Below are 26325 nucleotides of genomic sequence, written 5' to 3' on the forward strand. Positions count from 1 at the left end.
TATTATGCAGAAGTCAGGATGGCCGAGCGGTCTAAGGCGCTGCGTTCAGGTCGCAGTCTCCCCTGGAGGCGTGGGTTCGAATCCCACTTCTGACAGTAACTTTTGATTCAGTTGTATTATTAAAATAGTTCCTCAAGGCACACTGCTCTGAATGATTCCTCTTTCTTTAATACACATAATTGCAATTCAGCAAAAGCCTGTTGAGAAGCCATCAAGTGAACTTAATTCTGGTGAAGCAGGAAAATATCTGAAACATGCAGGACAGTGTGAAGCATTTGTATACAGTAAGTCTGTATAGCAAAGAAAGTGAGCAAGGCTTTAGTATTTCACATGTAACGTTTGTTCCTGCCACGCTTTTACCAACTTCAGCCAAAGGTACTTTACATGTCACTTAAAAGATCGTGGAAAGCTTTATTTTGCTCTGAAAAATTATTTTCTTCTTTTCTAAAAGGAACTTGCATAAGCCTCTTGTGGTTTCACATATGGCATGAGGAAATTAATCTTGAGCATGTCATTTGGATACTTATTTCCCCCCCTCTTTTTCCTATGCTCTAATCAAATCTTGCTGATGCATGCATCTGCACTGCAGATTGTCATTGTCATCACTCCAGTCAACACAAGACGGGAGAAGAGAAGGAAGAAAAATCCAGTCACTTGGTAATTAGAAAGGCAGACGTTCTAGCAAGTAACTATGTGTAATATAGTTGGAGTGATGCATATTTTAGAATATACATTATCAAATTTTCTGGAATGGACACCAGATTTATGAGAAGGAAGAGTTTCTATCTACTTGCATGTGGCCAGACCTATAGGAGTCTGCTAATCAAGTTGCATAACACAATTTACTGTAACACAATTACAGATTATTGTCCATAATCCATGAGAAGTGCAAGTTTTGTGACTGGCAGATAAGAAGTGCTCAAAATACAAGGAATCGCTGCAAAAAAAATAAAAAATAAAATAAAATCTAAACATATTGGGTAAATCAATGCAGCGTATCTCATTGCACTAGCATAATCTCACATTTCCAACATTTAATTTACAAAAGTACATTTTATATTTGATGTTTAAAAATATTTTTTTTAAAAACAAAACGCATCCACATGCCAACCAATTTGGGAGGGATGCTAGAAAAAAAATGTACCATGTGCTGCCCTACCATCACAAACGTAAGGATTTGCTGAGTACTACTGGGACTTGAACTGGAAATGTGTTCATCCATCAGGTGAGGCTAATAGCTCACTCTGAAATCTGATGGCAGTAAAATTATAATATGAATAATGAGAGGGGGCAGGGGAGAAAAATGTATGTAGAGCATCTTGGGAAAGAAACACTCTTCAAACACAAAATGGATATCCACAAATATGGTGGAGGACCTGTGATGCTGTGGGCCAAATATCTCATCAATCTGATATCATGTGAAATGAAAATAAATGTATTTATATTTGTTCCAGTGGCACCAATCCAATGTTACTTGTTAATTACCAGCAATATTTCTAATAGTACCTCTTTAAATTCATCTCAGTAATTGCTCTATATCAAATTAAGCTAAGTAATGCCCAAACTAAATAGTAATCCTAGAGCAACAAGTTAGCAACAACAAAGAAAAGGTTAATTCTGAAATAATGTTAATAAAGCTTTTATCAATACTGGCGAATAAATCTATACTAATAGATGTTTTCAGTTAATATTTTCAAAACAAGACAAAAAAAAACCCCAAAACAACTACTGATACCAATAATTTCAAAGAGACATTTGTACGACTATTTTGTACACATAAAGAGAATATTTATTAGATTCCTAAATTCAAAATATGCATTTAGTTGGTCACATTACGAATATTATTTGGAAAACCTGATTTGTCTCTTATTGTGGTTGGTCAGCAGTTCTCTCTTCTATTTTCACTCGTAGGTTGAAGCTAACCGGCGCAATTAGAAGGAAAGGAAGAGGAAAGTTTGTCCTTTTTGTGTTATAATCAATGATACAAACACAAACACGTGGAGCTCACACCACAGCACAGTTTATCTGCTAGTCACTTTGTACAAACAGTAGAAAGAGGGATTGTGTCCGAAGGAGACAAACTGCATCGTATTTGTATTCACAGAAGACTGACTTTCAGGCAGGCGAACAGAGAGACACGTCCCGCGATTAAAGTAAAGGCTTTCACTAACCTGTTGGTTTATAAAACAAAAAGAAAGAGCAAAAGACAAAGGCTTCATCAGTCACCTACGTACAGTTATAGAAAGATATCTCGGTGAAATTGGTAAAAACGCAAAAAAACTTAAAAAAAAAATAGCACATTCCAATAATTATCGGGCGGCGTCAAGAGTTTCGGCTGCTTGTCCCCGTGGTGCTCCACCTGATGGTCCCCAAAGAGCAACAAAACAAAATCCATGACTTTCTCTGTTTTTGAAATTTATACACAATAGAGCCTGAAAACCCAGTGGGCTGATTGGTTGTCCGTCACGTCCCTGGGTGGTTATCGCTCCCATCATCTTCCCTCCTCGGTCATCTAAAAGTACAAATCCCTCCTACATGCCGCATAACCTCCAAAAAAACAAACAAACAAACAAACAAACAACAACAACAAAAAACAACAAAACAAAACATAACACCCCCTTCATTGGTTACATGTTTACTCTGTTGATTGGATCTCTTTAAATGCCAAGCGTTTAAGAGGGCAAAGACAATGCGATGCCCTCCTATTAGACGATTTCTATGGGTTCTGAGCGTCCGCGTTCAAAGTCCCTCCGGCAGCAGGCGGCCATGCTGGGTTTACAGGATGGCGCAGAAGAACTTCTTCTCCCTGAACGGGTTCTCTGACGCTGGCACAGGTGACAACAGGGGGTCCTCTTTGGCATGAGCTTCGCAGTAAGACATTAAGTCTGCCGCTGCTTTGGACACCTGGAATTAGACACACGCACACACAGACACACCAAACTAAGTTTAACCAGTGAGCTTTACGCTAGAGTTCAGAGTTAAAGCTGTGGAACCTGCTTAGTTTTGGTGCAGAACAAGCAAACTGATTGTTACAATAAGCTTGGGTTTTAAAATTGATCGTTTATAAGATCCACAAAAAGTTCTCTAAGTATTGCTAACATGCTAGGCTACATGAGCTGAAACTCAACAACAGCTTCATTTGATTTTGCTTTGTTTTGTTTTTAAACTAATTTTATATTGCCGTAATGTCATTACGTTAATGATAAGTGGAAAGTAATCTGTGTTTTTTATTATGTGTGGGCGAAAAATCTGACATTTGAACATGCAGTCATATCCAATAAATGACAATGTGTGTTCTGATAAGGATCATTTACTGCATTCAAAGTACCTCTTGAAAATCTATATAACATGTAAGCAGGTATTAAACATACTATGTCAACAAGGCTACATCTCTGAGATAAAAATATATTTTTTTATTGATGACGAAAATGTAATGTTTTCATTATCTGTAAGCAGAAAATTATAATTAAAAGAAAAAAGGCTTTCAATCATCTGTCTGTGTACATATATTGTGTTACACTTAGTTGCTGAAATAAATGGACTTTACAAAAATATTCTAATTAATGAATATTAATTGATTTGAGGTTAGGGAGTGTTATATTAACGCCCACTCACAATAAATAATATCTTCCAGCAAAAGGTTGCTTATTTTGATCATAACCTTTGAAATGCCATAACAATAAATTGGCCCAACAGGTTTCAGAACCTACAAAAATAATAACAATCAAACATTATTTGTGAGACTTTGATAACTAAGCCGGTCCATCGTTTCTGAAAACACAAACTACACAGCAGAACAAGTAGTCCATATGGAGCAGATCTCCTGACCCGCCCCCTCCTCTGTGAAATTAAAGCTGCAGTACATAACTTTTATTAACAAACAGAACATATTTGTTAAGACTGTCAAAATGTGGAGAGATTATCTGACAATAATTTAATCCCTCTGCCTTCTCCCAGCGCTCTCTAGAAACAACCAATCAGAGGCAGGAGGTGGGTTTTAGCGCTGTCAATCACAAACTTTAGTCGTCAGTAGTAGGTAAGGGAGGAGCTGAGGGGATTCATCTTTTCACAGGTTGTCTGTCTCATAACAAACTGTCATGACAAGAAAGCAAGGCAGCTGCATGCCTTTGAAATTGTGCCGCTTTTTATGGGTCAAATAGACTCAAAAAATTGTAACAGCAGGGGGTCCAAATTACATCACACGCACACGTTCACACGTGCAAATAGTTCACCTTTATCCTGTCAATGTTGGCCTCCATCTTCAGCTGCTCCACCAGCTTCCTGGCCTGTGCGATGCTGGCCGTGTTGTTACTCGCCATGGGCGCTCCCGCTCAGTTCCTGTCTGCTCAGCCTGCGTGGAGGAGGAGACAGCGGCTGAAACATCCCAGACATTTTGCTGCACCGGCGGTGAGCAGCATTACACCGGCACGCAAAGACGCAGCGCTAGGAGCAGATAGCCTGTTTCTTATCACATGCCAGTAAAGACACACTTGCACATACAGACGCAGGCGTGTATTATTTATGGTGCCTGTTGCTAGGCAGCCCCTGACAGTGAGGAGGACGTGGGAGGAAAAAAGAAAAGAAAGAGAGGAAAAAAGGACGGTGACATTTTGTCCAGCATTGTGTTCAAAGTAGTTAGATAGATGAGAAGTACAAGTGGTTTCATAAAAAACTACCAAGATTATAAACAATGACACAAAGAATACTGAGTGATCTGACGGATGTTTGTGTAAAAAAAAAAATTCTTGACCATATTTTTTGTATTTTATTTTACTTTTTCAGAATTATTCAAATAGTGACTCATCTGTGTTTCTGTAAATTAACATGTCTTTTTGATTTTGGTTCGACAACATGGACTTCAGTCGCAACAACACAATTTGCTGTTGCCCTCTGTTTAGAAAAAAAAAAAGAAGAAAAAAATTAGTGTCTGCAGTTGATACCGATCAAAATGCTGTAATGCACATTCTCCGCCAGTAGGTGGCAATAATGTCAACATTACAGGCATCAAAGTTTAACAAGAAGAAGATTCCCAGCTCGGTTAAAGCGGTGTAAGAGCAGTTGAAACACGAACCTCATTCTCTCAACTAAAATATTATTCAGCTTTCATTTAAGGTTTATTGGAAAAAGACCCAATTTGAAATGTGTTTGTCACAAAAAATAGATATTTGCTTGGAGGTGTTAAACCCCGCTGGAAGTCTCAGTGTTTCCAAAATACTTGGGTTTATGTGGGGCTGCTCCTTAATAAAGCACATATAGAGTAGTTTTTTATAGGTGACAATAGATGTGTAATTGAAATCTCATGACATAAGATCTCGTAGTATTAAAACAACCACAACAATTCTCACGTAGTTAGCATCTGACTTTGTTTACTCTCGGCTATTGTCCAAGATACAAAAGTGTGTATCTTTCGTATCTACATAGATACGTCATTGTATTTATATTTTAGACTCATAATTGGAAGTAAGACAGGAAGTTGTTCTTGAATGATGGACAAGACCAAAACATTACAACGTGTTACCCCTGGCAATGAGACTGCTGCCAACGCGTTGCCAATGTTTGCTAACTGGCAAATTGTTAGCTGCTGATGACGCTGAAGTTAGCATCTGCTTCTTTTTGCATAATCATCCTGTTTTTTGTAATCTGATTGTGTTATACCCCAACAATCTACTAGACAAAAGTTTCATAAAGTGGACACTGTTATATTTAAAACTATGCCTTTCATCAGTGTCAGTGACCACATACATTACTGTTGCCTTATATAGTTTAGTTTGTTCAGAACTGCTTTCCATAAAATGTTGTCTTCGAAGTGTACGGTGCTAATTTACAACCCCCATGCTCGATTTTACAGATCAGGGTCTCAAAAACAGCGTCCTCCTCCTTCATGGTGGATCAATCATCCCTGCGTCGCTCTCCATCAGTGTGTGTGTGCACTGTGGGGTGACTCAGTGAGAGGTCACTGCTGACCTCAGCAGGGCGCAATCTATGAATATTAATGTTCAATGGTAGCAAATCTGCTCATCTGGCTGAGGGAGCTGCTGTATTAATTAAACACCCAGCATCGGGTCACATCATTGTGGACCAGATACCAACAACAAGGCAATAAAAAGTTGTTGTTTTTTGGGGTTTTTTTTAAAAAACACAAATTTTTCTCGTCAATTCAGTTTCTCTAATCACATGTAAGAATGATATTTGTACGTTCTGGACTTTTCTCCCACAGCATAGAATAACACAGTGCTTCCCCTCCTCCACCTGTTGCTGGTTTCCTGACTGAAAGAAGGCTTCCCCCCCCAACAAATATTATGACAGGAAGAAAATGTACTTGGAAATAAGAAGTTGGACATGGTATTGCAATTAAAAGAGAGACAGCCGATACTCTTACTCTGTTATAGACTCTGATGGCACTGTTTTAAAAGCTGACTACCAGAGCAATAAGCAATTAAAGAGTTGACTTGTGTAATTCAATAACGTGTGGAATTACAAAAATGCTTCCTCCCCACGCCTACTAGCACACACTGATGTAAAGTTAATGATCAAATTGACCACAGTGTGGTCTAACACACTTATTATTCTCTTTTCAATAGCTAAATATTGGCGTCATTTATCTTTTCTCTTTTTTTTTAGAAGACTTTACTGAATACACCACAATTATTAAAGTTTTTTCAAAGTAGTTTTCTGTGCAGAAAGCTCGGACTTAAACCCACAGTCGAAGCCTTGGCCATATTTTGTTTAATTCTGGTCTGTTCGAAGCATTTCCAGCTGGAACATCTCTGAAAGTCGTCAGTGCAAACCCAGCAGCAGCTTGAAGAGGATTTCAGAACCCACAGCAAGCCGAACATCGTGTAACCTAAACAGTCGCTGCAGCCGAACCATCCTGGTTGTTGTTAGTCTGACGAGGACAGCTCCTTGTACGGGCATATGCTGTCAAACAGGAAACGGAAAGATTTATTGGGGTTGATTAAAATGGGGCGCAAACTTGCTGCAAGAGCTCAAAGGTCAGAAATCAGACCTTGAGTTTCACGCAGCAAGGTCGTGATATTATTTTATCACTCGGGGGACGTCGAAACGGGCCACTGCATCTTCAGACTATTGATAGGAATTCATGTCACGCTTTAAGGTTTCTGGGATGCCTGTTGAGAAGTAGGTCTTCCATTTTTACTCAAAACACTGTCACAATAGCCCATTTTATGAAGATCTGTTCACTCTTTCTTTCTTTTTGTTTTTTTAGCTGAAGTAGATGGTCATAAACTAATAAACTAACAGCCAGGTACTCTGGGTAAAAAAAAAGGGCTGACGGCTAAGTTAACTTAGCGTGCTAGCATCAACTTTTAACATTCCCATACGTACGGTAATTTCCTTAACCTCTACACCATGAAACAACCTTTCTGTTTTACCGTTGGACTTGCAAAATTTGAGAGATTATGAGGAAATTGTTAACTAAAACTACCTTGTAGACTTGGGTTGTTAAATCTAATCACTAAACATTTCAAAGATACTCACTAAACTACAACAAAAATAGCAAGTCCCGTTTCACCTGCTTCTGTTTCCTATCAAGCAACAGCAGGTAAGACATGAAGAATACATAACCGATACTTATGAGACGCACCAGTCACTGAAGATCAGAATTTATCAGATCTGATTAGTGGTCACATATTGAAAAACCTGATTTTATATGCAGTAAAACTAAAAACTCCCACCATTTTCAGTCTATAGCTACATTAGTTAAAACACCTGTTCTTTGATGAACTTTTCTGAGTCTGGTAAAAACCAGATGGAGTTTAGGGACAAGAGTTTGATCTTTTGCCTTTGTCCTAGAGCATACATGACCTGATCAATAAAGGCAATTGTCTTTATTTTGTAGAGGACTCGAAACTATTTCCTTTGCCAGTGAACCTGCAGCACATCTTTTAATCTTTGACGAGTTGTTTTAAAATCAGTCGAGATCAGCCGTTGCTATGATGTGGCTGTAAGAAGCAGTTTGTGAGGTTTGAACGGTTTATTAGCGCTACATGCTTTGCTTCACTTTCATCCTTTTACCGTGTTCCTTCAGTTCATGTCACGAGCTGCGTTTCTATCACAAATGTTCAAAGTCAATATTCTCCTAAAGTTGACAAAAAACACCGCAATTTTGCAATTGTGGTGCTTCCATTAAATAAGAAACACAATTAAAATCCCACGTGAATAAGTTTGTTTATGCTAAAAGTTGTTAAAAATCATGCCAGGCCATCGCCCTCCTACCACTTCCTGTCGTCTTCTTCATCTTTTCCATCAGTAATAACATCCAGTAATCATGTGACTCGTGTGATGTGAAAAAAAGTGTCTCCATCGCAGTTTTGACAAAAATACAAATTTTGATGCAGCCGAAAAAGCAGCTTATTTTAGCGCAAAAGTTTTTTAAAATCTAAAAACATGAGGTTTTATTTTTGAAATTGTCTTGTTTCTATTGAGCAAGTTTATTACTTAATTCCAATTTGCACAACCATAAGGTCAATGGAAACGCAGCGACAGTCTCTACTTCATGCTGAAGAAAACAGGCTGGAATATTAAATTGTGTAAGACACGGCCTGGCGACCAAGTGTTAGGGATTCGTCTTGAGATTGACACTCACAGCTCACAGAAATTGTTTTTTTTTTGTTGCTGTTATTGTACGAACTCGCTCACTACAATATTCAATATACAAATACAATTTGAGAACAAAAGATGGCGGTACTAAACTGAGAGTCAACCTGCTGCTTAATCCCCGACACTTTCATATCTGCAGAGAGGCGGCCGAAGAAATTAAGCAGATCCTCTGTCTGGAATGGCCGACGTCCTAAAGGCAACAAGAAGGGGCTAAACTACATGAAGTATGACTTGTAGTTTGGAGTGTTTCAGCTTTAATGTGGAAAGTGATTCCTCCCTCTCCATCTGCTGCAGTGAAATGCTTCATGTTTTCTCACCAAACGGATTTCTGCAGGAATTTGGTTGGACCTCCTCGCAGATCATTCATGCTTTAAGGCAAAAACAATCAGCTTTATGCCGTGTTTTATTGCTTTGTCTCACCTTGTCTGCGTGCTCCTCCTTACGCCTCCTGCCCTGGTGTCGGCCACCCGCTCGGTCAGAGGCTTGTGTCTGCCACAGTGTCCGTCTGCAGGGAGGCAAATGGAAACAGAGGAAAAGAGAGGCTGAATCCGAGCGCTGCACAAATTCCTTCCTGCATTCCAGATACATTCCTCTAAACCTTAAGAGATAGTCACAACAACGAAAAATTTATTCTCTCTTTTAGAGAGAATAAAGAACCATTTTTTCCCCACGTGTAACAGGGAAATTCAGCTTTAAGTAACAATAAAATGTAGGTTTCGGAAGGTGTGTTTTAAAGAGTCAGTGTGGAATAATCCCATCTGAAATCTTAAAATATTTAAAACTCTATTCAGAAACGGACCTTTAATTTAACGCTGACTCACCACAATCAACCTCAGGAATATTTCATGGCGTTCACAAAGTGTGAAATCCATAATGACTCTCTAACTATGCAAAAAGAGGAACAGAAGGCTTGTTCTTGACCCAAGCGACGGTCTTATTTTCGCCTCGTGGCGCCCCCTAGGTCATTTCACCCACAGTAGAAAGCCACAAGAAAGAGAAGAAGAAAAGCACATGGCCAACTTCATTTTTAAAATATATTTTCCAGGGACATGATGCCATTTTATAGTAGAATCACACAATTATGTTACCTTCAGTTGTATTTCAAAAACTGACTTTGAATCATAGCCGTATCTGACGCCTTGAAATTGGTCACTGTCTCTTTAAGAAGCTCCAACGCTCTCTGACACTTCCCCCTTCTGCATGTCATGACAATACTCCTCCATGATGCCGTTTGCAACCGTTCTTAGGAGCGTCGGACTGAGAAGTAGGTCGTACGATGAACTCAGCAGACGTGCAGGTCCGTTTGCTCATCGCTGCTGCCGCTAGTCTGTAGGACTTGGCAGCTGGAAGCAAAGCTTTCGGTAAAGAGGAGGCGCTTTGTGAGAGCAAGTTTTTAGCCACCTCTGAATGGTTGCCACAGAAGATTTAAGGATTTCTCACACAAACATGAATGAATGTAGTTTTAATGTTACCACATCACAACATGATGTAAAGCTCAAAAAAGTTGATGTTACCCACCCTTTATAATGAAAATATTTTATATCTGAAGATGATGATAGGAATAAATACAAAGCAAGTGCATATTTAGACTAAGCTCTTGTAAGGCTGTACGGATTTCTTTTCACTTCCTGTTCACACTAAATAAGTGCAAAGCAAAGTGGAGAACAAGAAAAGAAGCTGATGCCTGTTTGGGTAACTACTGGGAGTCAACTTTCAGTAAGAGCACAACAGCATTTCCCAAAATGTCAAACTGTCCCTTTAGGTTTCTCTTCTCTCCGCGCTGACACACACGCTCAGCTTCTCTCCTCCATCTTCTCTCCTTTCAGATTCATTCGTAAAGCTTGGGTGACTCTGCCTCTCGGTCCTCGGCTGCCTCTGATAAATGGACCAATTACCGCGCATCAGAAGCTCCACCAAGGAAGGGAATCCCACCCGTTATAAATCAGGGCAGGATGCAACATTGAGGCGTCGTTACAGAGAGGGATCCATTAACAAAACCTCAGCAGCAACACCGGACCAGCCCCCAAGCAAGAAAATATTCACACAATGTTAGAGCTGCTTAGGGAATAACAGGCATAAAAAAATTAGAGAAGTTAGAGGAGCACTTTTGATTGAGACAATATTGTGAATGGCTACTTTGTGGTGTAAATATGATTTCATTGTTCACAGACGGAGAAGGGGAATATTTAAATAACTCAATGTTTGCTTTGGGTCTTCATCAATTTAAGTTGATGTATCACCAATTTGAAAGCTTTCCTAAGAAAGTGTGCAAATCATGTCACCTAGAACAGAGTGAAGGGAGCACTTTCCCTTTGACCTCTGAACCTTAAGGATACATGGAAACTGTTGAACTGGTTTCTACTGGTCCGATACGGGGTAATACATTGAAAAGAGAATGTGTGTCAGACTTCAGACTGGGCTTACAGCGGCAATAACCCAGGGTGGCAATTTTTCAGGGGTACAAAAGATTTGTCTTTTTTTTTAAAAGAATGCGTGTTTTGCAATATTGTATCTTATATAAACTCTCAAGTCGATATCAGGTGAGTTCTATTAATATTTTAGTGTTTTTATAAATTCAAACAATATTAAATGATTTGAAAATAATGAAGATATTTTTTAGTGAATTGGGCACCAAAACTGGCTCCTGCCCACAGGGCTGAATCCTTGTGAATCCAGCCCTGCTTAGCACACGCGAAGAAAACATTCTTAGATGCACAAGCATACGAGTCAAGACAAGAAACAAGCAGCGTTGCTCAAAAAATAACGCAAACCTTTAAGTAGGTTTGCTTGTCATTGCCCAATATGTTTTTTTCCCCTTCTGAATACATTTGTTCAATTACTTATTGCAGCATAAGGTGCTGTTATTGTTCCTAAAAACTCTACCAGTCATTCTGAGGTCTGCGCAAACACACTTATCCCTATTATTATTGACTTTGATCTTTTTTTTCCCTTGGAGATGAATTCACGTGACAGTCACATGATCATAACGGGTTCAAGTTGTATTTGTTCAGGTCTTGTGCAAACGTACAAACACAGAGAGCATGGCGCTCATCAGACCGTAATTACGTTTGCTCTCTCGTGTCTGTAACCAGGTGAAAACGTTGGAATATTCGAGCAGATGTGCGTCGATGTTTCAACGCTCCAATTGCTTATTCTTTTGTTTTGCATTACAAAACTGTAAAAAAAATAATTAATTCCTAAATACAAAACCAAGCAAACTAAAATGTGGTTCATCTTTTAAGCTTCTGTGTGTTTAAAAAGGAAGGCTATGTTGTAAGCTGAGTGGGTTGGGTGCTCAACCAAAGACTCTTCAAACAGACTGGGAGAACTGGAAGCCGTCGTCGTTCCTTGGACATAAAGGCAATAAGTTGGTCCACTGACACGGAAGCTAATGTAGTTGTTTTGATTTCTAAATAAAAACAACATCATTGTAGTCTTCACATTGTCCAAAAGAAAACGAAAGAAAGAGATGTTGCCGACTGATGATGCTCTCATAAACGTTTTAGATCAGTTCACTGCTGCAAAAGCAAAAAGAAAAAAAACAAAACAAACGAGAACATAAAAAAAAAAAACTGGACGAGATGGCAAATTATTCCTCAAAAAAGAGAAGCTGTTGCGCTTAGTTTCTGAATGAACAGTTTCGCATCATCGCAATTATCAAGATCACGGGATGAGAAGCGAAGACAACAGGAACGTGTAAGCGCGTTTCTTGAATTAATTTTCTTCGACTTGGCGGTTTTCGTTCCCTCCTTTAACGCCGGCGAAGCGTCTCGAGCCAAGCTGCGCGGAGAGGAAAATCCATTTCCCTCCCGTGTTCCAGCCTTCTGCTTCCCATCCCTCCCTCTGGGGCTGACAGGTGTTTATTGAAGGAGCAGAACCCGTCCACACCTCCCACCCTCGCCCCAGTATTCTCTGCCCTGCTGCTAAGACTAGTGAATCAATGTGACCCCCTCCGTCATCCTTCCCTTGCCATTTGGAGAGCTTTTTTGAACCTCCTCCCCTGGGATCTCAGGGGGTCTGTGTTCATCCCGAGGCACTCTGCTGATGTGATTATAGCTCAGGGTGTTGCTGACTTAAAGAGTGATTAAGCACGGCTGGAAATATCCTGGCGGAGATATAATTCCTGACCTGTGGAGAGAGTGACGATCTTTGGCGTTCTGCTACGCACGCCGCCTCCCTCTCTTTATTTATACCTCCCTCTTCTCTGTCTTTACGCTGTGCGAAAGGCACGGCAGCCAGGCAGGGGGTGTTCTGTCCTCCGCCGTGCCCAGGGTGTGAAACCGGAGCGTGGTAATTAAAAATGTGTCTCTCGCTAAGCCATCTGGACCCTGGAGAACAAGTGATTAACCTGCAAAAGGCCTGCAGGGATGGCAAAGAGGAAGGAAGCAACTGCTCCGCAGAGTTATCTTAAGGCTCCTTTAAAAAGCTGGAAATCTTTCACGCTTTTTTTCATTTGTCTATGGCCACAGCGATGGCAGATTTTATTCAGAAACAAGCACTTCCTGCTTTCAGACCAGCAACCAGCAGAAAAGTGGTTTTACTTCGCTTCCTACTGAAATACAGTATTGTCTCTAAGCTGCGATGCAGGGGCTGGTTTTAACACAACTGTATCTGTCCAAATGAGGATAACTCATTTGTTTTATTTGGATAAGTAAACTTAAATTCACCTGAAACCAAAATCCAGACATCCACGTCAAACACATCCCTTAGTTTTGTGCCTCTCAAACCTTTTTCCACATTTTGTCGCCTAACGACCACAAACTTCCTAGTGTTTTACTAGGACTTTATGTCAACAACCAACACAAAGTAGAGCAGAACTGTAAAGTAGAGCAGCTTCTAAAACATTTGAAAATACAAACTACCAACTTTGTACATCCAGAAACTTACTTGCAGAATTTGGTTTCAATCAGACTGGATTATGAGTCGAGTCTTATTGACTCGTTTTGGACGTTGACCGGACCTTTATAACTCCGGGTTTAGACGATGTGCAGATTGCAGCAGCTTGCGTCCCATAGGCTGATTTTTTGCGCAGTTGACCAACTACAGCTTCATTTTTAATGAGGGAACAGCTATTACTGAGAAATTAAGATCGTCTCGCAATTGAAAATATTAGGTACAACACAATGTATTCGTCTTTTGGTTGCCAGGTTTTTGCAACAGATGCAACAAGTGCAAACATCAAAGGCCAACTTAAAAGTAAATGACACACATCCTTTGTCGAGAGAAACCAAAGTTGGTCTTTAGTGGTATTTCTGACGCTGGTCGCTGCAGATAGATGCTAGCCTCCCCACTGTGAAAAATGAATCAATCAGTGAATTCACACACTGCTGACTGAGTTCCTTCTGCTTACATGTTGCCGTGGTGAAGAATAATAAGGCATGATTATCTTATAAAAGTATCACAGCTTCCAGCTTCTGGTTTAGCTGAAGAATGCTGAGTTGGGATGTGTAGCAGACATAATTTGATCTCTGGGTAAACCAGGCTGCCGTAGATTTCTTCTTCTTTTTTTTCTTTTGGTCATTTGGAAGAAATTTCCATTTCATTAGCATCGCAAGAGATTTCTTCTAACCTGAAAAATAGGCGTGACTGCTGCAAAATGTCTAGAAATGCTACACAGCTGATGCAGAGATTACTCAGTAGTAAAATTACTGAAACTCATGCTACAGTTTGCAGACGCGCTGTCTGTGCTGATGAATCAGGAGTCAGATATTTGAAATGCTTGGTTCCAGCAGCACAGCAGTTCAACCTATTTTCTATTAAGTTAGCCAATGCAAGTCTATGTTTTCATGTATTTGCATGTAAATGTTGATTACGTACATGCATTTTCCCAATATTGTCCCAATTTTAAAAATAAACTTGAACTTGATGCTTGAGAAAGAAATGCTACAGATGGTTTTACAAAAAATAAATTAAATGAAATGCACCACTATTTTAAAGTGTTATTTATTCTGTAATTTAAGTCATTCAATTTTACATGTTAAAATCCCAAGTCAAATATATAAAAAATACATACCCACGTATACGGAAAGGCATGAAAAAAATGTTTTTTTAAACGGGAAAGAAACGGGAGTTACTTTGTAAATCCCTGACAAAGACAAACTAAAACTCAAGATTTTTTTTATGAATGGAAGTTACTATGAAAAAAATAAAAAATAAAAATCCAGCAACAATGCCTGAACATGTGGTAGCACTCACAGGCAGCGTCCTCCGTCGTTTCAGCAGTATCAACACCATGACACCCTGCAAGGTCACTCTGAAACCAGAGGCAGCAAGTTGCTCACTGACTCATCTAAAGTCAGATTTACTGAGCTGTGTGAGGAAATAACCAACCAGATGCTCCAAAGTGGCTTCACCACCGACTGCAGTCAGAAGAAGTGACTTCAACCTGACCTCCAGAGTTGTCAGGAAAATCAAGACAATATTGACTACAGAATGTAATACAGCACGGCCACCTGCCCTTGAATACGAGAAAGGGACACCTGTCCCCCTGTGCGCACAGAGGCAGAGCGGTGGGACAGCGAGAGCCAAGCTGTTAGGTTGTTATACGCTGCAGAGGTCATGCTGGCAGTGACACTGAGCCTCCTTCACTTTCAGAGCTTTGGGACTTGAGCAGCAGGCAACGGGCTTCACGTTTTAAAAAGTTACATCTGCTGTAATCTTCAAAACTGCTTTAAAATCTCTTGAAGGTGAAATCCTTCAGAGGATGTTTTCACACCTGGTAGTTCGGTAGACTCGGTTCGATTAGGGACAGAAATTGCAGCACCAGTTACATTTTCGGATGGTGTGGCTTGCTTGAGATGCGAACCACACCCTTTGAAAAACCTGTTCCCAAGAACCACAGAAAAAAAATTACACCAGAACCTCTGAAGAAGACATGAGCGCCACTTCCTCCTTCACAAAATGTAAACAAACATGGAGCGGCGTCAAATTCTGCCAGCTGTAGAATTTCTCTTTTGTCTTTAGTAAAAGATTACAAGCCATTTCTAGACTCTCGCGTTTGTTTTGGTTGTATTTACCCATAATGCCTTGCTCTGTAGTCCACTTCCTGTTTTTGGAGCATTCTCCAATCCTCTTGGCTTTCTCATGTACATTCAAACCGGGCCAGAGCTCACTTTAACTGAACTGAAACCTAGGTTAGTAGGCGGACTAGAGCTTGCTTTTTTTTTTTTGTGGTCCCCAAACAAAACCGGACTTTCTAGGCAAACGAACTAGAGTTCGATTAAAGGGGATTAAACAGGGCAGATGTGAACGCAACCTAAAAGGAAGGAATGCTCTTATGATAGTTGATGTCCACACAACTTGCTGTTAGCTAGCAACAAGAAACTGATGGTACTATTGCATCGACTTTAGACAATGACATATATTCATTAGCTGTAGATTGAACAATTCTTGTTATCAATCAATTAATCATCAACCAATCAAATTTCATTTGTATAGCAGGTTCCAGCGACAAGGCATTTCAAAGTGCTTTACATAATAAAAACACAGTCAACAATCTCACATTTTGCTGTGATTACACATCAGATTATTGATTTATGTTTTATGATTTTATTTCAAAAGCAACTCTAAACAGCTGGGTTTTTAGTCTAGATTTAAAGGAACTCAGTGTTCCGAGTTCGAGTCTAAATTTAGAGTCACAATTAGTGTAAAAAACATGAAAACCATGGGTCCATGCTGCCTTATTCCACCGGTTCAGGCTAAAACTGATGATGTAATGGTGTAGGGGACATGCTAAGAGACATATTTAGGCTCTTAACATCTCCTAAGATTCATCTAAACATCACCGCTTGTCTGAGTATTCTTGCCGACCACGTCCATCTTTTATGGCCACATTGTGCCCGACTTCTCAAACCTGAAATCCTCTCAACCAAGACGATGAGGCCACTTGTACGCCAACGGCTTCCAAAGCGATCAGACCGCATCCAATCCAGGAGAACATCTTTGAGAACCCTTCGCCACGTATGTCGGTCTTTTTTTAACACTACTTCCTCACTTCCCTCTCTTGTTTTCTCAGTCACACCAGCTCTCCCTCACTCCTTCGATTTGCCTGGACATCTGTGCCACCCTCAGCGTGCCATGCCTATCCTGCCATCTTGCAGGCTGCAGAGCATGAATGCGCATGTGAATAACACACGTGTTGGTGTGCTTGTGAGTGTTTTGGGTTAATCTAGGTCCCGCAGGCAGGTGGATAGGAAACGGTGCCTCGGCTGGGAGTCAGGCAGGCAGGTGGAAACTCATTGCTCCAGGGAGCAAAACGTGTTCTGTTATGTTTATTAAATCAAACATGTGCAGCCTGGAGTGGGGCTCCTTTGTTGCATCCAAGCAAGTGACAAAGGAATGTTTTTCTCTTTCTCTGAAACATTGACTGCAAGTGACACAGAAAAACACCAAAACAAAGGTGGAGCCAAACATCGCTGCTCATCTTTTCCCCCCTCTTCAAACGCTAACCAGCGGTTTGTTGCGCTCACTGAAACGACGTTTAGCTTTGACTTCCTTCTGTGTGACACAGATTAGGTTTCAACCAGCCTTGCTTTTGGTTGGCTGCGCTCTCTCTGCTTCAGTTGTCACGAAGAACGCAAACAGGATGTCTCTGAGTTTGGTTTGAGACATCAGAGTCATTACAAACATCAGGGATGGCTCGGTTCTGCAGAGAGAGGCGATCGGACCGTTTCACGCTCCGACTTGCGGACTAACCGGAGTGGATAAGTTTCAGGACGTTTTCAGTCCATGGTGACAGGGAATCGCTTTGACTTTTTCATTCGTTGTAACTCCAAAGCTTGGGGTTAACGTGTGGTCTGAGTGTTAACCAACTTTGGACTAATTTTTAGATTGTAATAAAAACTTTTATTTAAGAATAAGATTAGATCGGTCTGAGATCAGAATCAGGCCAACAGAAGACATGCAGGACGTTTCAAAAACCCAGATGTGAGGTTTTCTGCACTTTGTCACATCACAACCACAAACCTTAAGGGAAACTGTTTTGAGTTTCATGCGTCCATCAACACGAGGCATTGAATGATTGCTACGTGGGAAGAAAATGATTGCTTTCAAACATTTCTACAAATAAAAACCTAAGAAAGTGTGTCGTTTTGTTTTTCTTTGCAGCAAAATGAATGGCGTGATGCGACTGGCTGTCCAGGGTTCAGGGGGAGAGGTTGCTGCAAAGTCAGCGACTTAATGCCATCAGACAACTTCCTACCAAATGGAAGCTGATTGCATCTGAATTTGAATGAATGCAGAATGACTGCGATTCTGTCAATGCAACTGGAATGATTTAATATGTAATGCATATTTTTATTTTTGGGAGAAAAAAAAGCATTCTGAAACATTTGTTGTGAATCAGAACTGTATAAATAAACCAAATGAATTGAATTGAAATTTTTGCCCCTCCCCCCTTTTTTTTATTTTTTGGAAAATAGTTCAGACATCTTTAGCGCGAACTGCCATTTTCAAGACCTGCAACTGAATCTCACCTGGATTTAGGTCAGGACTTTGTTTAGGCCCTTTCAAAGGCGTGACTATGCTTTGATCTCAATCATTGCATTGTATCTTTTCAGGTTTTCTTCCAGGATCAACCAATGTTCAGCTCCATCCAGCTTCCAACTTCAAGCTTTAACCAGCCTCTGTGCCGCTGTCAAGTTTTGCTGTGTATTTCGATCAAAACGTAAAAAACCGGAATCTCACGCTGAAGATGAAGACGACGCACAGAAACAAGAAGTGGAGACAAAAGAGACGAGACAGGACCTGAGGGGAGCAGCTGAAAGGGAGTAATGAGCAGCAAGAACTGACAAGGAGTGAAGAAAACAGGCTGACTTAACAGCTAGGGAGGAGATGAGTGGCATGAATCAGGTGAGAACAAACCAACAGAGGCTATGTAGCAAGACGAGACCCTAAATGAATGAAGGAACTTATTTCCTGGAGATTTAATGTATTCAAAAATGACGCCGGGATTCGAGATGTGACCCGAAGAACTTGAGGCCTGGCTGGAAACCGTAACCCTAGAACTACAGATATAGATCAGACGGTGTAAGAAAGTTGGTGAGACAAGTCTTTCTCTCTCAGTTTAGACTCAAAAGAAAATGGTTGTCTCATAGAGGCCATAACCAATTAATCACATGATAAATTAAAACAAGCTTTTTCTCTTTTCTCTCTGTCAACCAAAAGCTGGATGACAAACGTCTTCAGTCGAGATCAACTTCGTTCTCAGAGACTTCATAATTCATTTTATTTTTCTGTTTTCTTGTTCATCTATTTTGGACATTTGAAATGTCTTCCAGTTCCAGAGTTTAATCTTCACTCTAATTTAAAGCTTACTGATCTTTGAGAATGTGTTCTTGCACTATTTTGCCATTATTATATCACTTGAAAACGGTTGAAAACGACAACGTTCCCGTTTATGGCAATAACTTCTGGGACAATTTATCGTCCAGCAAGCTTTGTTACCATGCCAGGCCTGGTCTCATATCATAGGTTAAGGATGCTCCAGTGGAGAATGAGTGGAAGTGGAAAAATCCAAGTTAACTGGGTTTTCACATGGATTCAGCTATTAGCTTTTAAACCTTTATCTTTCTGTCTGAACCCTTTCATCGTCACAGGGTGAAGTCAACTATTCTCCAGAAAAGCTCCACTGTGAGTACACTGTAACAAATTGCCCTGTATTTTTACAGTATAATGCTGGCAGCAGGGTTGCCAGCATTATACTGTAAAAATACAGTACCCTTACTGTAATCAACTTTACAGTATATTACTGTCACAAAAGAAATCTTTTGATTACAGCACATTGCTGTTTTTATCAGATTTACAGTAGATTACTGGCAGCTGTGTTGCCAGTATATTACAGTTTTTCTATGGTATCATTACTGTTGAATTCACATACAGCTTACTACTGTAAATTTCCAATACAAAATAGAAACATTAAAAAAAACACTTAGAAAATGTAAGTTCCATCATGTCAACCAACATTTATTTGGGAAAAAAAAGCACCAACTCAAACATTAACTCATACACAGTCTTTAGTGGGCCACATAATAAAGAAGAAGGTTTTGAAACGACAACGTATGTGTGCCTTAAACCTAAACCCTTTCTACAAGTATGTTGAGGGTAAACTGTCCAAAGTAAGTCTTATTCTGGAAAAACAGTAAGAAAATCCCCATCTATTTTGTAAAATAAATTTCTTAATAACTGATTTAAAGAGTTTTTGTATAAAGCATGAATTGTGGCCTTTTGATTAGTCTGAAATAAAATAAGTATGAAAGAAATTATGAAATAATGCATTGTACAACTCAGCACACTACTTTTTCAATACAAAATACAACTTTTAGTGGAAGTGAGGAACAATATGGTGCAACATAAAACAAATGAAACATTTAACTTTCAATCTAAAGCATAGAAAAAAATTGCAAATTTTAGTTTGATAAAAATTTAAATGAAACATTTAAACTTGAATTTCCTTTAGGGCAAAATCAGAGCTCCAACTTCAAATGATAAAACAATGAAACAATATTTGACAACACACTGCCAAGATAAGTTAAACATTGTGCCTGTACAGTCAAAATTACAAATTATATCTGAAGAACAGAAAGTGGGACCCTTAACAAAATTTATGCTATAAATTAAAAGAGATGTCTAAGATTATGCTGACCTTTAAACCAAAAAAAATCTCTCAAGAACACTCCTGTTCAGGGATAAGTTGCCTTCATGCCTGTATAGTTTTTTTTTGTTTGTTTGTTTTTGCATGGAGGGGCAACCATATTTATAGCCTGGTTAGAAAGTTCTCACTAACCTATATGAAATTCCACTCGAAGTCCATGAGGTTTTTTGGCAGAGTTGAAACACGGGGGTTGACAGTGACCAACTTCTTTTGAACAGTATTTCCTGTCCTCTTGGAGACGATCTTGCCACAGCTGGCCTTGGTCCCTCTTTCAGGGTTGATATCAAGAAAGGGCCTGAAAATGCAGTAATTTCAGATTAGCATATGATGCTTAAGGAGTTAGGGTTTAAGGTGTGTTAGGTGGGAAAAGGGGGGGACGGACAGGCGGACACAAACCTTACCTCTGGATGAATTCAAGTGTACATGCAGCCTCTTCTTGATATTGTAGATGTAGTACATTGAAAACAGTGCAGCAAGCCCTGTCACAAAGGTTGGTTGAATGCCCTCACATACAATATAGCTCTCAAGACTGATCATCCAGTGCCCAGCAGTCACATGGTCTTTTCCACCTGAAAAATAAAATTAAAAAAATTATAACAAGTATTGTGACTTCTACAAATTACCTTTACCATTATTTCTAAAACAACATTCATTTAATGATATTGTGTTTCATGCATTACAAATAAATCAAAACCTTGTATCATCTGCATGTTATTGTATCGTATTCTCATGAAAATCTTAAACCACAATGAGTTTTGTTTTTCTTTGCAAAGTTATGGCCATCTTTATTCATTCTCCAGTTAGGTCATCTTTCTTAACATTTCTACTGACAACCTAAGAACGTATGAACTAAATCTAAAAAAAAAAATAAAAAAAAAAGAAGTTTCTACAGGCAAATAACTAAGTAACAATGAAAACGGATTACTTTAATTAATTACCTTCTTATCTACAAGATATATCAAATAATGTTATGCTAGCTTTCTTATTACAGCATGACAGATTAACTAAGCTAACTTAGTTAGCTACTAAGTTAACTAAGTTAGCTTAGTAACTTTAAGCAGTACAGTCTGGTTAAAAATGACAACTGTATGACAGCATCATCTAACAAATAAATTATGCTCCAACTTACCGGATTGGCTCATAAAATGCAGGATTCAAATGGATAGTCCTTGTAAAGAAAATTCTAGAGGTTGCTTCCACATGTCACAACGTGTCTTCTTGTGAAATACAGTAGCGTTCTGTTTAAAGAGAGTCTCCTTGTCGTTGAATCTAACATCATTCCCAAAATGCAATGCTACTCACAGTATATTACAGTATTTTATTAAAAACAGTAATAATTGCCCAGAATGCATTGTTTTTCACGGTGCAGTACTGTTTTCAATAGAAACAGTATGATACTGTTCAGTTTTGGCCGTTTTTATACAGCAATTTGTTACAGTGTACGTACAAAGAGCACTGAGTACAAATGCTGAAGTGGCCTGAGCCACAGCATCCTGTTCATCACCCCACACACACCATGTCCCTTTGAGGACCAAGACTTCTACTGTGGTTTCCACAGCAACCTTCGCACGCAACGTTCAGGACTTCTGTTTCCTCAAACTGGAAACAGTTTTGTTCTTCTATTTTAAAGAGGACATCTATTCAGACAGTCAGGAGGTCAATCATTTTCTTCATCCCTTCTGCGCTCCATCTGTGACATTTGACCCCTCTCACAGTGCCGATCACTTCCTGGGCTTGTTTACCGCCGGTCGCTCGGCCCCCGATGAGTCCGAGGCTGCCGTTTGTATTCTAGATGCGCTCCGGCCCGCCTGGACGTGAGCGCCTGCGTAATTTGTGACTCACGGCTTGCGCTTGCCGTGGGCCCCGTGTAAGCAACACCGCTGGGCTGACTTTACGCGAGCAGAGCTCGACGAAGCCTTCGTGACGAAACAGGACGGAGGCAGGGGTTGGGGTGGTGGAGGGGCTGAAGGAGCACGTCTGCGTTTTGTTGTCTTGGATTTCTCGAGAGCTGACAGTCGTGCGGGTCTGCTGAGCGACGTAGGAAAACACCAACCAGCCATCCTTCTCCTCCTCCTTGTCTGGACATCCGCCTGTAGCTGGCGTTTGGTTGACCCGGTTCTTCTCACCAGAAAACCTCTCACTGCGCCTGAACCCAACACACTGCCATTTCTACCGCCTTTCTGCTGCGCGTGCAAACATCCCCAGAAGAAGATGTTCCTCTGGCTTCACTTTCTAAGGGCTGCCCAATCGTGAGGGGAGAGAAAGAACGCCATTCTTTCTTTCTCTCTCTCCCATCGCTGATGTATGGAGAGATGTAGCCAGGGCTCGGCTCAAAGCGGGGAGAATTGGACTGATTTCATTGGGAGGAGGGGATTCCACGATGCCGACCAGCCAGTGGCATCAATCTCAAACGACAACATGGGCACGAGGAAGCCCTCCTCCTCCAGAACACACCCTGTTTTGGTCCAAATTTACCCACATACCACTTTAAAAGAGAGAGAGAGAGAGAGAAAACGTAGAAAAATATTTTTAAATCCTACCTTTCTTTAGGTTTTTTTTTTCTCTCTCTTCTTAGCGAAGCCCCCACGCATCCAGCGCTGTGGAGTAAGACCCACACATTCAGTAGGCGAGCGAGGCGAGGAGAGCAAAGTACATCCACACACACTTCTCTCTCCGTACTCTCTCTCTCTCTCTCTTTCTGCTCCAGCTGAGATCCCCGCTGCCTCCCTCCTCTCCGCTTGCCCAGTCTCCACCCTCCGGCTACAACCCGCTCCGGCTGCAAGACGCTGTACGCCGCCGCTCTTCCTCTTACTCTCTCTCTCTCTCTCTCTCTCTCTCTCTCTCTCTCTCTCTCTCTCTCTCTCTCTCTCTCTCTCTCTCTCTTTCTTTGTTTCTTTTCTTTTCTGTCTAATAGGAAACGCTCGCGCTGTCTCTCAGAGCTCCACCGGAAGAGCTCACGCGGCCTGTATAAACAGTTACTGTAAACAACAGATTGATACCGGCGTGGCCGCGTTTCCATTTTTCAAGTTGTTTGTTATTTAAGTAACATAATTATAAAAGAAAGAAAGAAAGAAAAAAAAATATATAACCCTCAACAACAACAACATCCTGTGCAGCGTGCATTCTTGTGCCCCTGCCAAAGCGGAAGCTTTTAATCTTTTTAATCTACTTCCACGTCACAGTGAAGCAGCAATAGTTCAGAATAATAATGATAAAAAAGAGAGAGAGAGATAGAAGTTGAGACAGAAAGCGGCTGTAGCTACATCTGGATGCTCTGCTAGCCACATTGATTTTAAATCATCTTGAATGAGTGTGCAGATCTTTGCTGTATTTTTTCAAAAATAATTTTGTTTCGTCTTGAAACGCCCGACTTTAAAAAGTAAGTCTTGCTCTAGTTCCTAGTGCAAATATTTTACCACACTGGAAAGTAACTCGCGGGTTTCAGGAAGAAATAGGAACTCGTTTCAAGTAAATAGTTCCTTAATTTTCCATTAGCAGATTATTTCACAGACATTTTTTCCATGTTGGGAGTGAAATGACTGATACGTTTTCATCAAGCCTGTCTTATTTCAAGTGTACTAAAATATTTGCATTAGAAAAAGTTGCGCAAAATTGTAAAGTAGAACAAAGCTTTTTTTTTTTCAAATAACACTCTGAAAAGTGTGGTGTGCACTTGTGTTGCACAGCATACACCCAACTTTGTCTCCACCAACAAACGTAGCTCATTCTGAGTCAGATTGGATGGACACTCTTGAGTCCTGATGCTTCATTTAATCTAGCTTTGGCCTTTGACTAGACCACACTAGTGTGTGCTTTGATGTACAGCAACATGTTCTATCTCATTCTCGAGTCTTTTACAAGTTTTCTTCCTGCATTTATCTCCATCTATCTCCCCGTGAACTCTAACACTGTCCCTGCTGAAGAAAAGAAAACCCCACAGCATGCTGCTGCCACCACCATATATGCTGCTGGTGGTGGGTTTTCTGCTCAGCCACACATTCTCCCATCTGAATCATGAATCTCGAGACGCTGCACGCTTGGCTTCGACGGGAAGGTTTTCCTTCGCTTTTGGTCACATGAACTTCTGTTCAAGCTGAGCAAACCGTCAGATCTTTGTCCAAAATCACTAACGCAAAAGATCAAATGCAGTGAAACTTGAGCACTCCGAGTTCTTTAACATTTCTGTTTTAAGGCTCTCTGCAGATCCGCCCGGCAGGAAGCCACTGGACCCCTTCAGGGACTGATACTGTGAATCATCAGCCTCCATCTCATCCGGTCCCTCGGGTTCACATTCTCACGTTGCCTCTCCCAGCAGGCAGCTCTTCCACTGGTCCGCAGTGTTCTGGTCGATACCAAGGAAAATCTAGAACATCTTTAAGTTTCCTACCGCTGTATGTTTCTTCTCTCGTCCGTTAGCTCAGGCGTCTCAAACACATTTTCATTTTAGGCCACATTAAGATCACAAATGTGGCAGAATGTCTTTATAAAACTTTAAAATATCCATAAATAGCTACGGCTGCACACAATGAGTACTTCCTAACTTTAAGCATTACAAACTGTTTCATATTGATGTAATTTGGGACTACACAGACAACAACTACTTTGATTTGACTGATAAAATATTACTTAAGTACGCAGCTGTTATGTTGCAGGTTCTATTTACAGTATCAGTCTTGATTCAACTTTCGCTCTCAGTCCAGCTAAATGAGACATGATTGGAACCACAAATACCGCGTGACATTTTGTAAAAGCGAGAACTTCTAATTGTGATTTTTGGATAAATATCTAGGATGTTCGTCACGTTTAAGGAGCCAATACTTCATTTCTATCCTGAAATTTTAAAATAAGGAAAGAAAACTTTTGCAAAAATACCTTGAGAAGATTTTTTTCTATGTAAAAAATCGTGTGACGATGAAGTAGGACAGCATGTAGAGAGGCAGCAGCAGAAGGTGGAGTTGAAAGTTTAATAAGAAATTATAAAAAAAAAAATAAATCACAGGGGCAACGGGGAGCCACAGCAGAACAAAAACAGGAATCTGGGAACAAAAAGTCAGCAGGGAGGAACAGGGAGAAACCAGGGGGAACCTGCAAGGAGTGACTGAGAATGAGTTGCATAAAATACTGCAGAGCTGGATTACTAGATGGCTGATTAGAAACGGGTTGCAGGTGTTAGCAAAGAGAGAGAGAGAGAGAAAGTGTGTCAGCGGGCGAGGAAATGAATTTAACACTAAAGAATGACTAGACATAAGGAACATGATAAAACTAGAGCACCAGACACAAGAAATAAGCTAGAATCACTAGGAAGGACTAAGCTAAAGTAAAACAGAAGCAACACTGATCTAATCAAAGAAACGCAGAATAATAATATGACTAGAATCAACAACTCAAGCCCCAAAACAACCCAAAGGTCCTGACAGAAAGAATCAGCATTTTTCTACAGCTCCGTCATAAAAACACCAAATCTCACACAGTCCGAATGTGAGACAACCCATCCCCATTTGTCACTAGTGAGTCGGCGCATCCTGCAGCATCATGCAGCATAATGCAGCATCCTGCAGCATAATGCAGCATCATGCAGCACAATGCAGCATCATGCAGCATCATGCAGCATGTACGCCCTGCTGTGACCTTGCTGGCCTGCGTGTCACGTTCTGCCGGAGTCGCATCTTCCTCAGCTGCATTCGTGCGCGCGTTGTCCACCAGGAGGCGCACAGCGGCAGATCGTCTGGAGAGAGGAGGGCGGCGAATTAGCTGAGCGTCGGTTCCTCTGGTGACGACGAGGCCTTGGGGCGACACGTCACGGAGTTCCTAGTGTAAACTGGAGCAGGCGATGTTTCGGGTCTTTAATCTAGATTACGGTGTTTGAGCTTTTCCACATCGTGTCACCACAAACACCGGTGAATTTTATGTGGTGAAACGACAAAACCATGATACACGGTGACATTTTGGGTGTCATTTCTTTGCTCGGGTTACGTTAAGATGGGTGAAACCAGACATTTTCAAACATTGTGACAGATTCTTATTCAGACTTTGACTGGTCCATGAATCTGATTGGA

At 40.5% G+C, this 26325-nt stretch overlaps 1 protein-coding gene and 1 non-coding gene across 2 annotated transcripts; one reads left to right on the forward strand and one right to left on the reverse strand.

Moving 5' to 3' along the window:
• Positions 1–12: 12 nt before the first annotated feature.
• On the forward strand, positions 13–95 carry trnal-cag. Its single transcript has one exon. It is a non-coding gene; the product is annotated as a tRNA-Leu (tRNA).
• A 1903-nt stretch (positions 96–1998) lies between these two features.
• LOC122845851 (guanine nucleotide-binding protein G(I)/G(S)/G(O) subunit gamma-2) lies at positions 1999–23075 on the reverse strand. The gene is made up of 4 exons (XM_044142342.1): positions 22810–23075; positions 9040–9124; positions 4233–4351; positions 1999–2904 (listed from the first exon to the last, which is right to left on the reverse strand). The coding sequence occupies exons 3-4, from the start codon at positions 4317–4319 to the stop codon at positions 2776–2778; spliced, it is 216 nt and encodes a 71-aa protein (XP_043998277.1). The 5' UTR covers positions 4320–4351; positions 9040–9124; positions 22810–23075; the 3' UTR covers positions 1999–2775.
• Positions 23076–26325: the final 3250 nt, after the last annotated feature.

The sequence above is a fragment of the Gambusia affinis genome, linkage group LG16, assembly GCF_019740435.1.
Source record: "Gambusia affinis linkage group LG16, SWU_Gaff_1.0, whole genome shotgun sequence".
Classification (NCBI taxonomy): Eukaryota; Metazoa; Chordata; class Actinopteri; order Cyprinodontiformes; family Poeciliidae; genus Gambusia; species Gambusia affinis.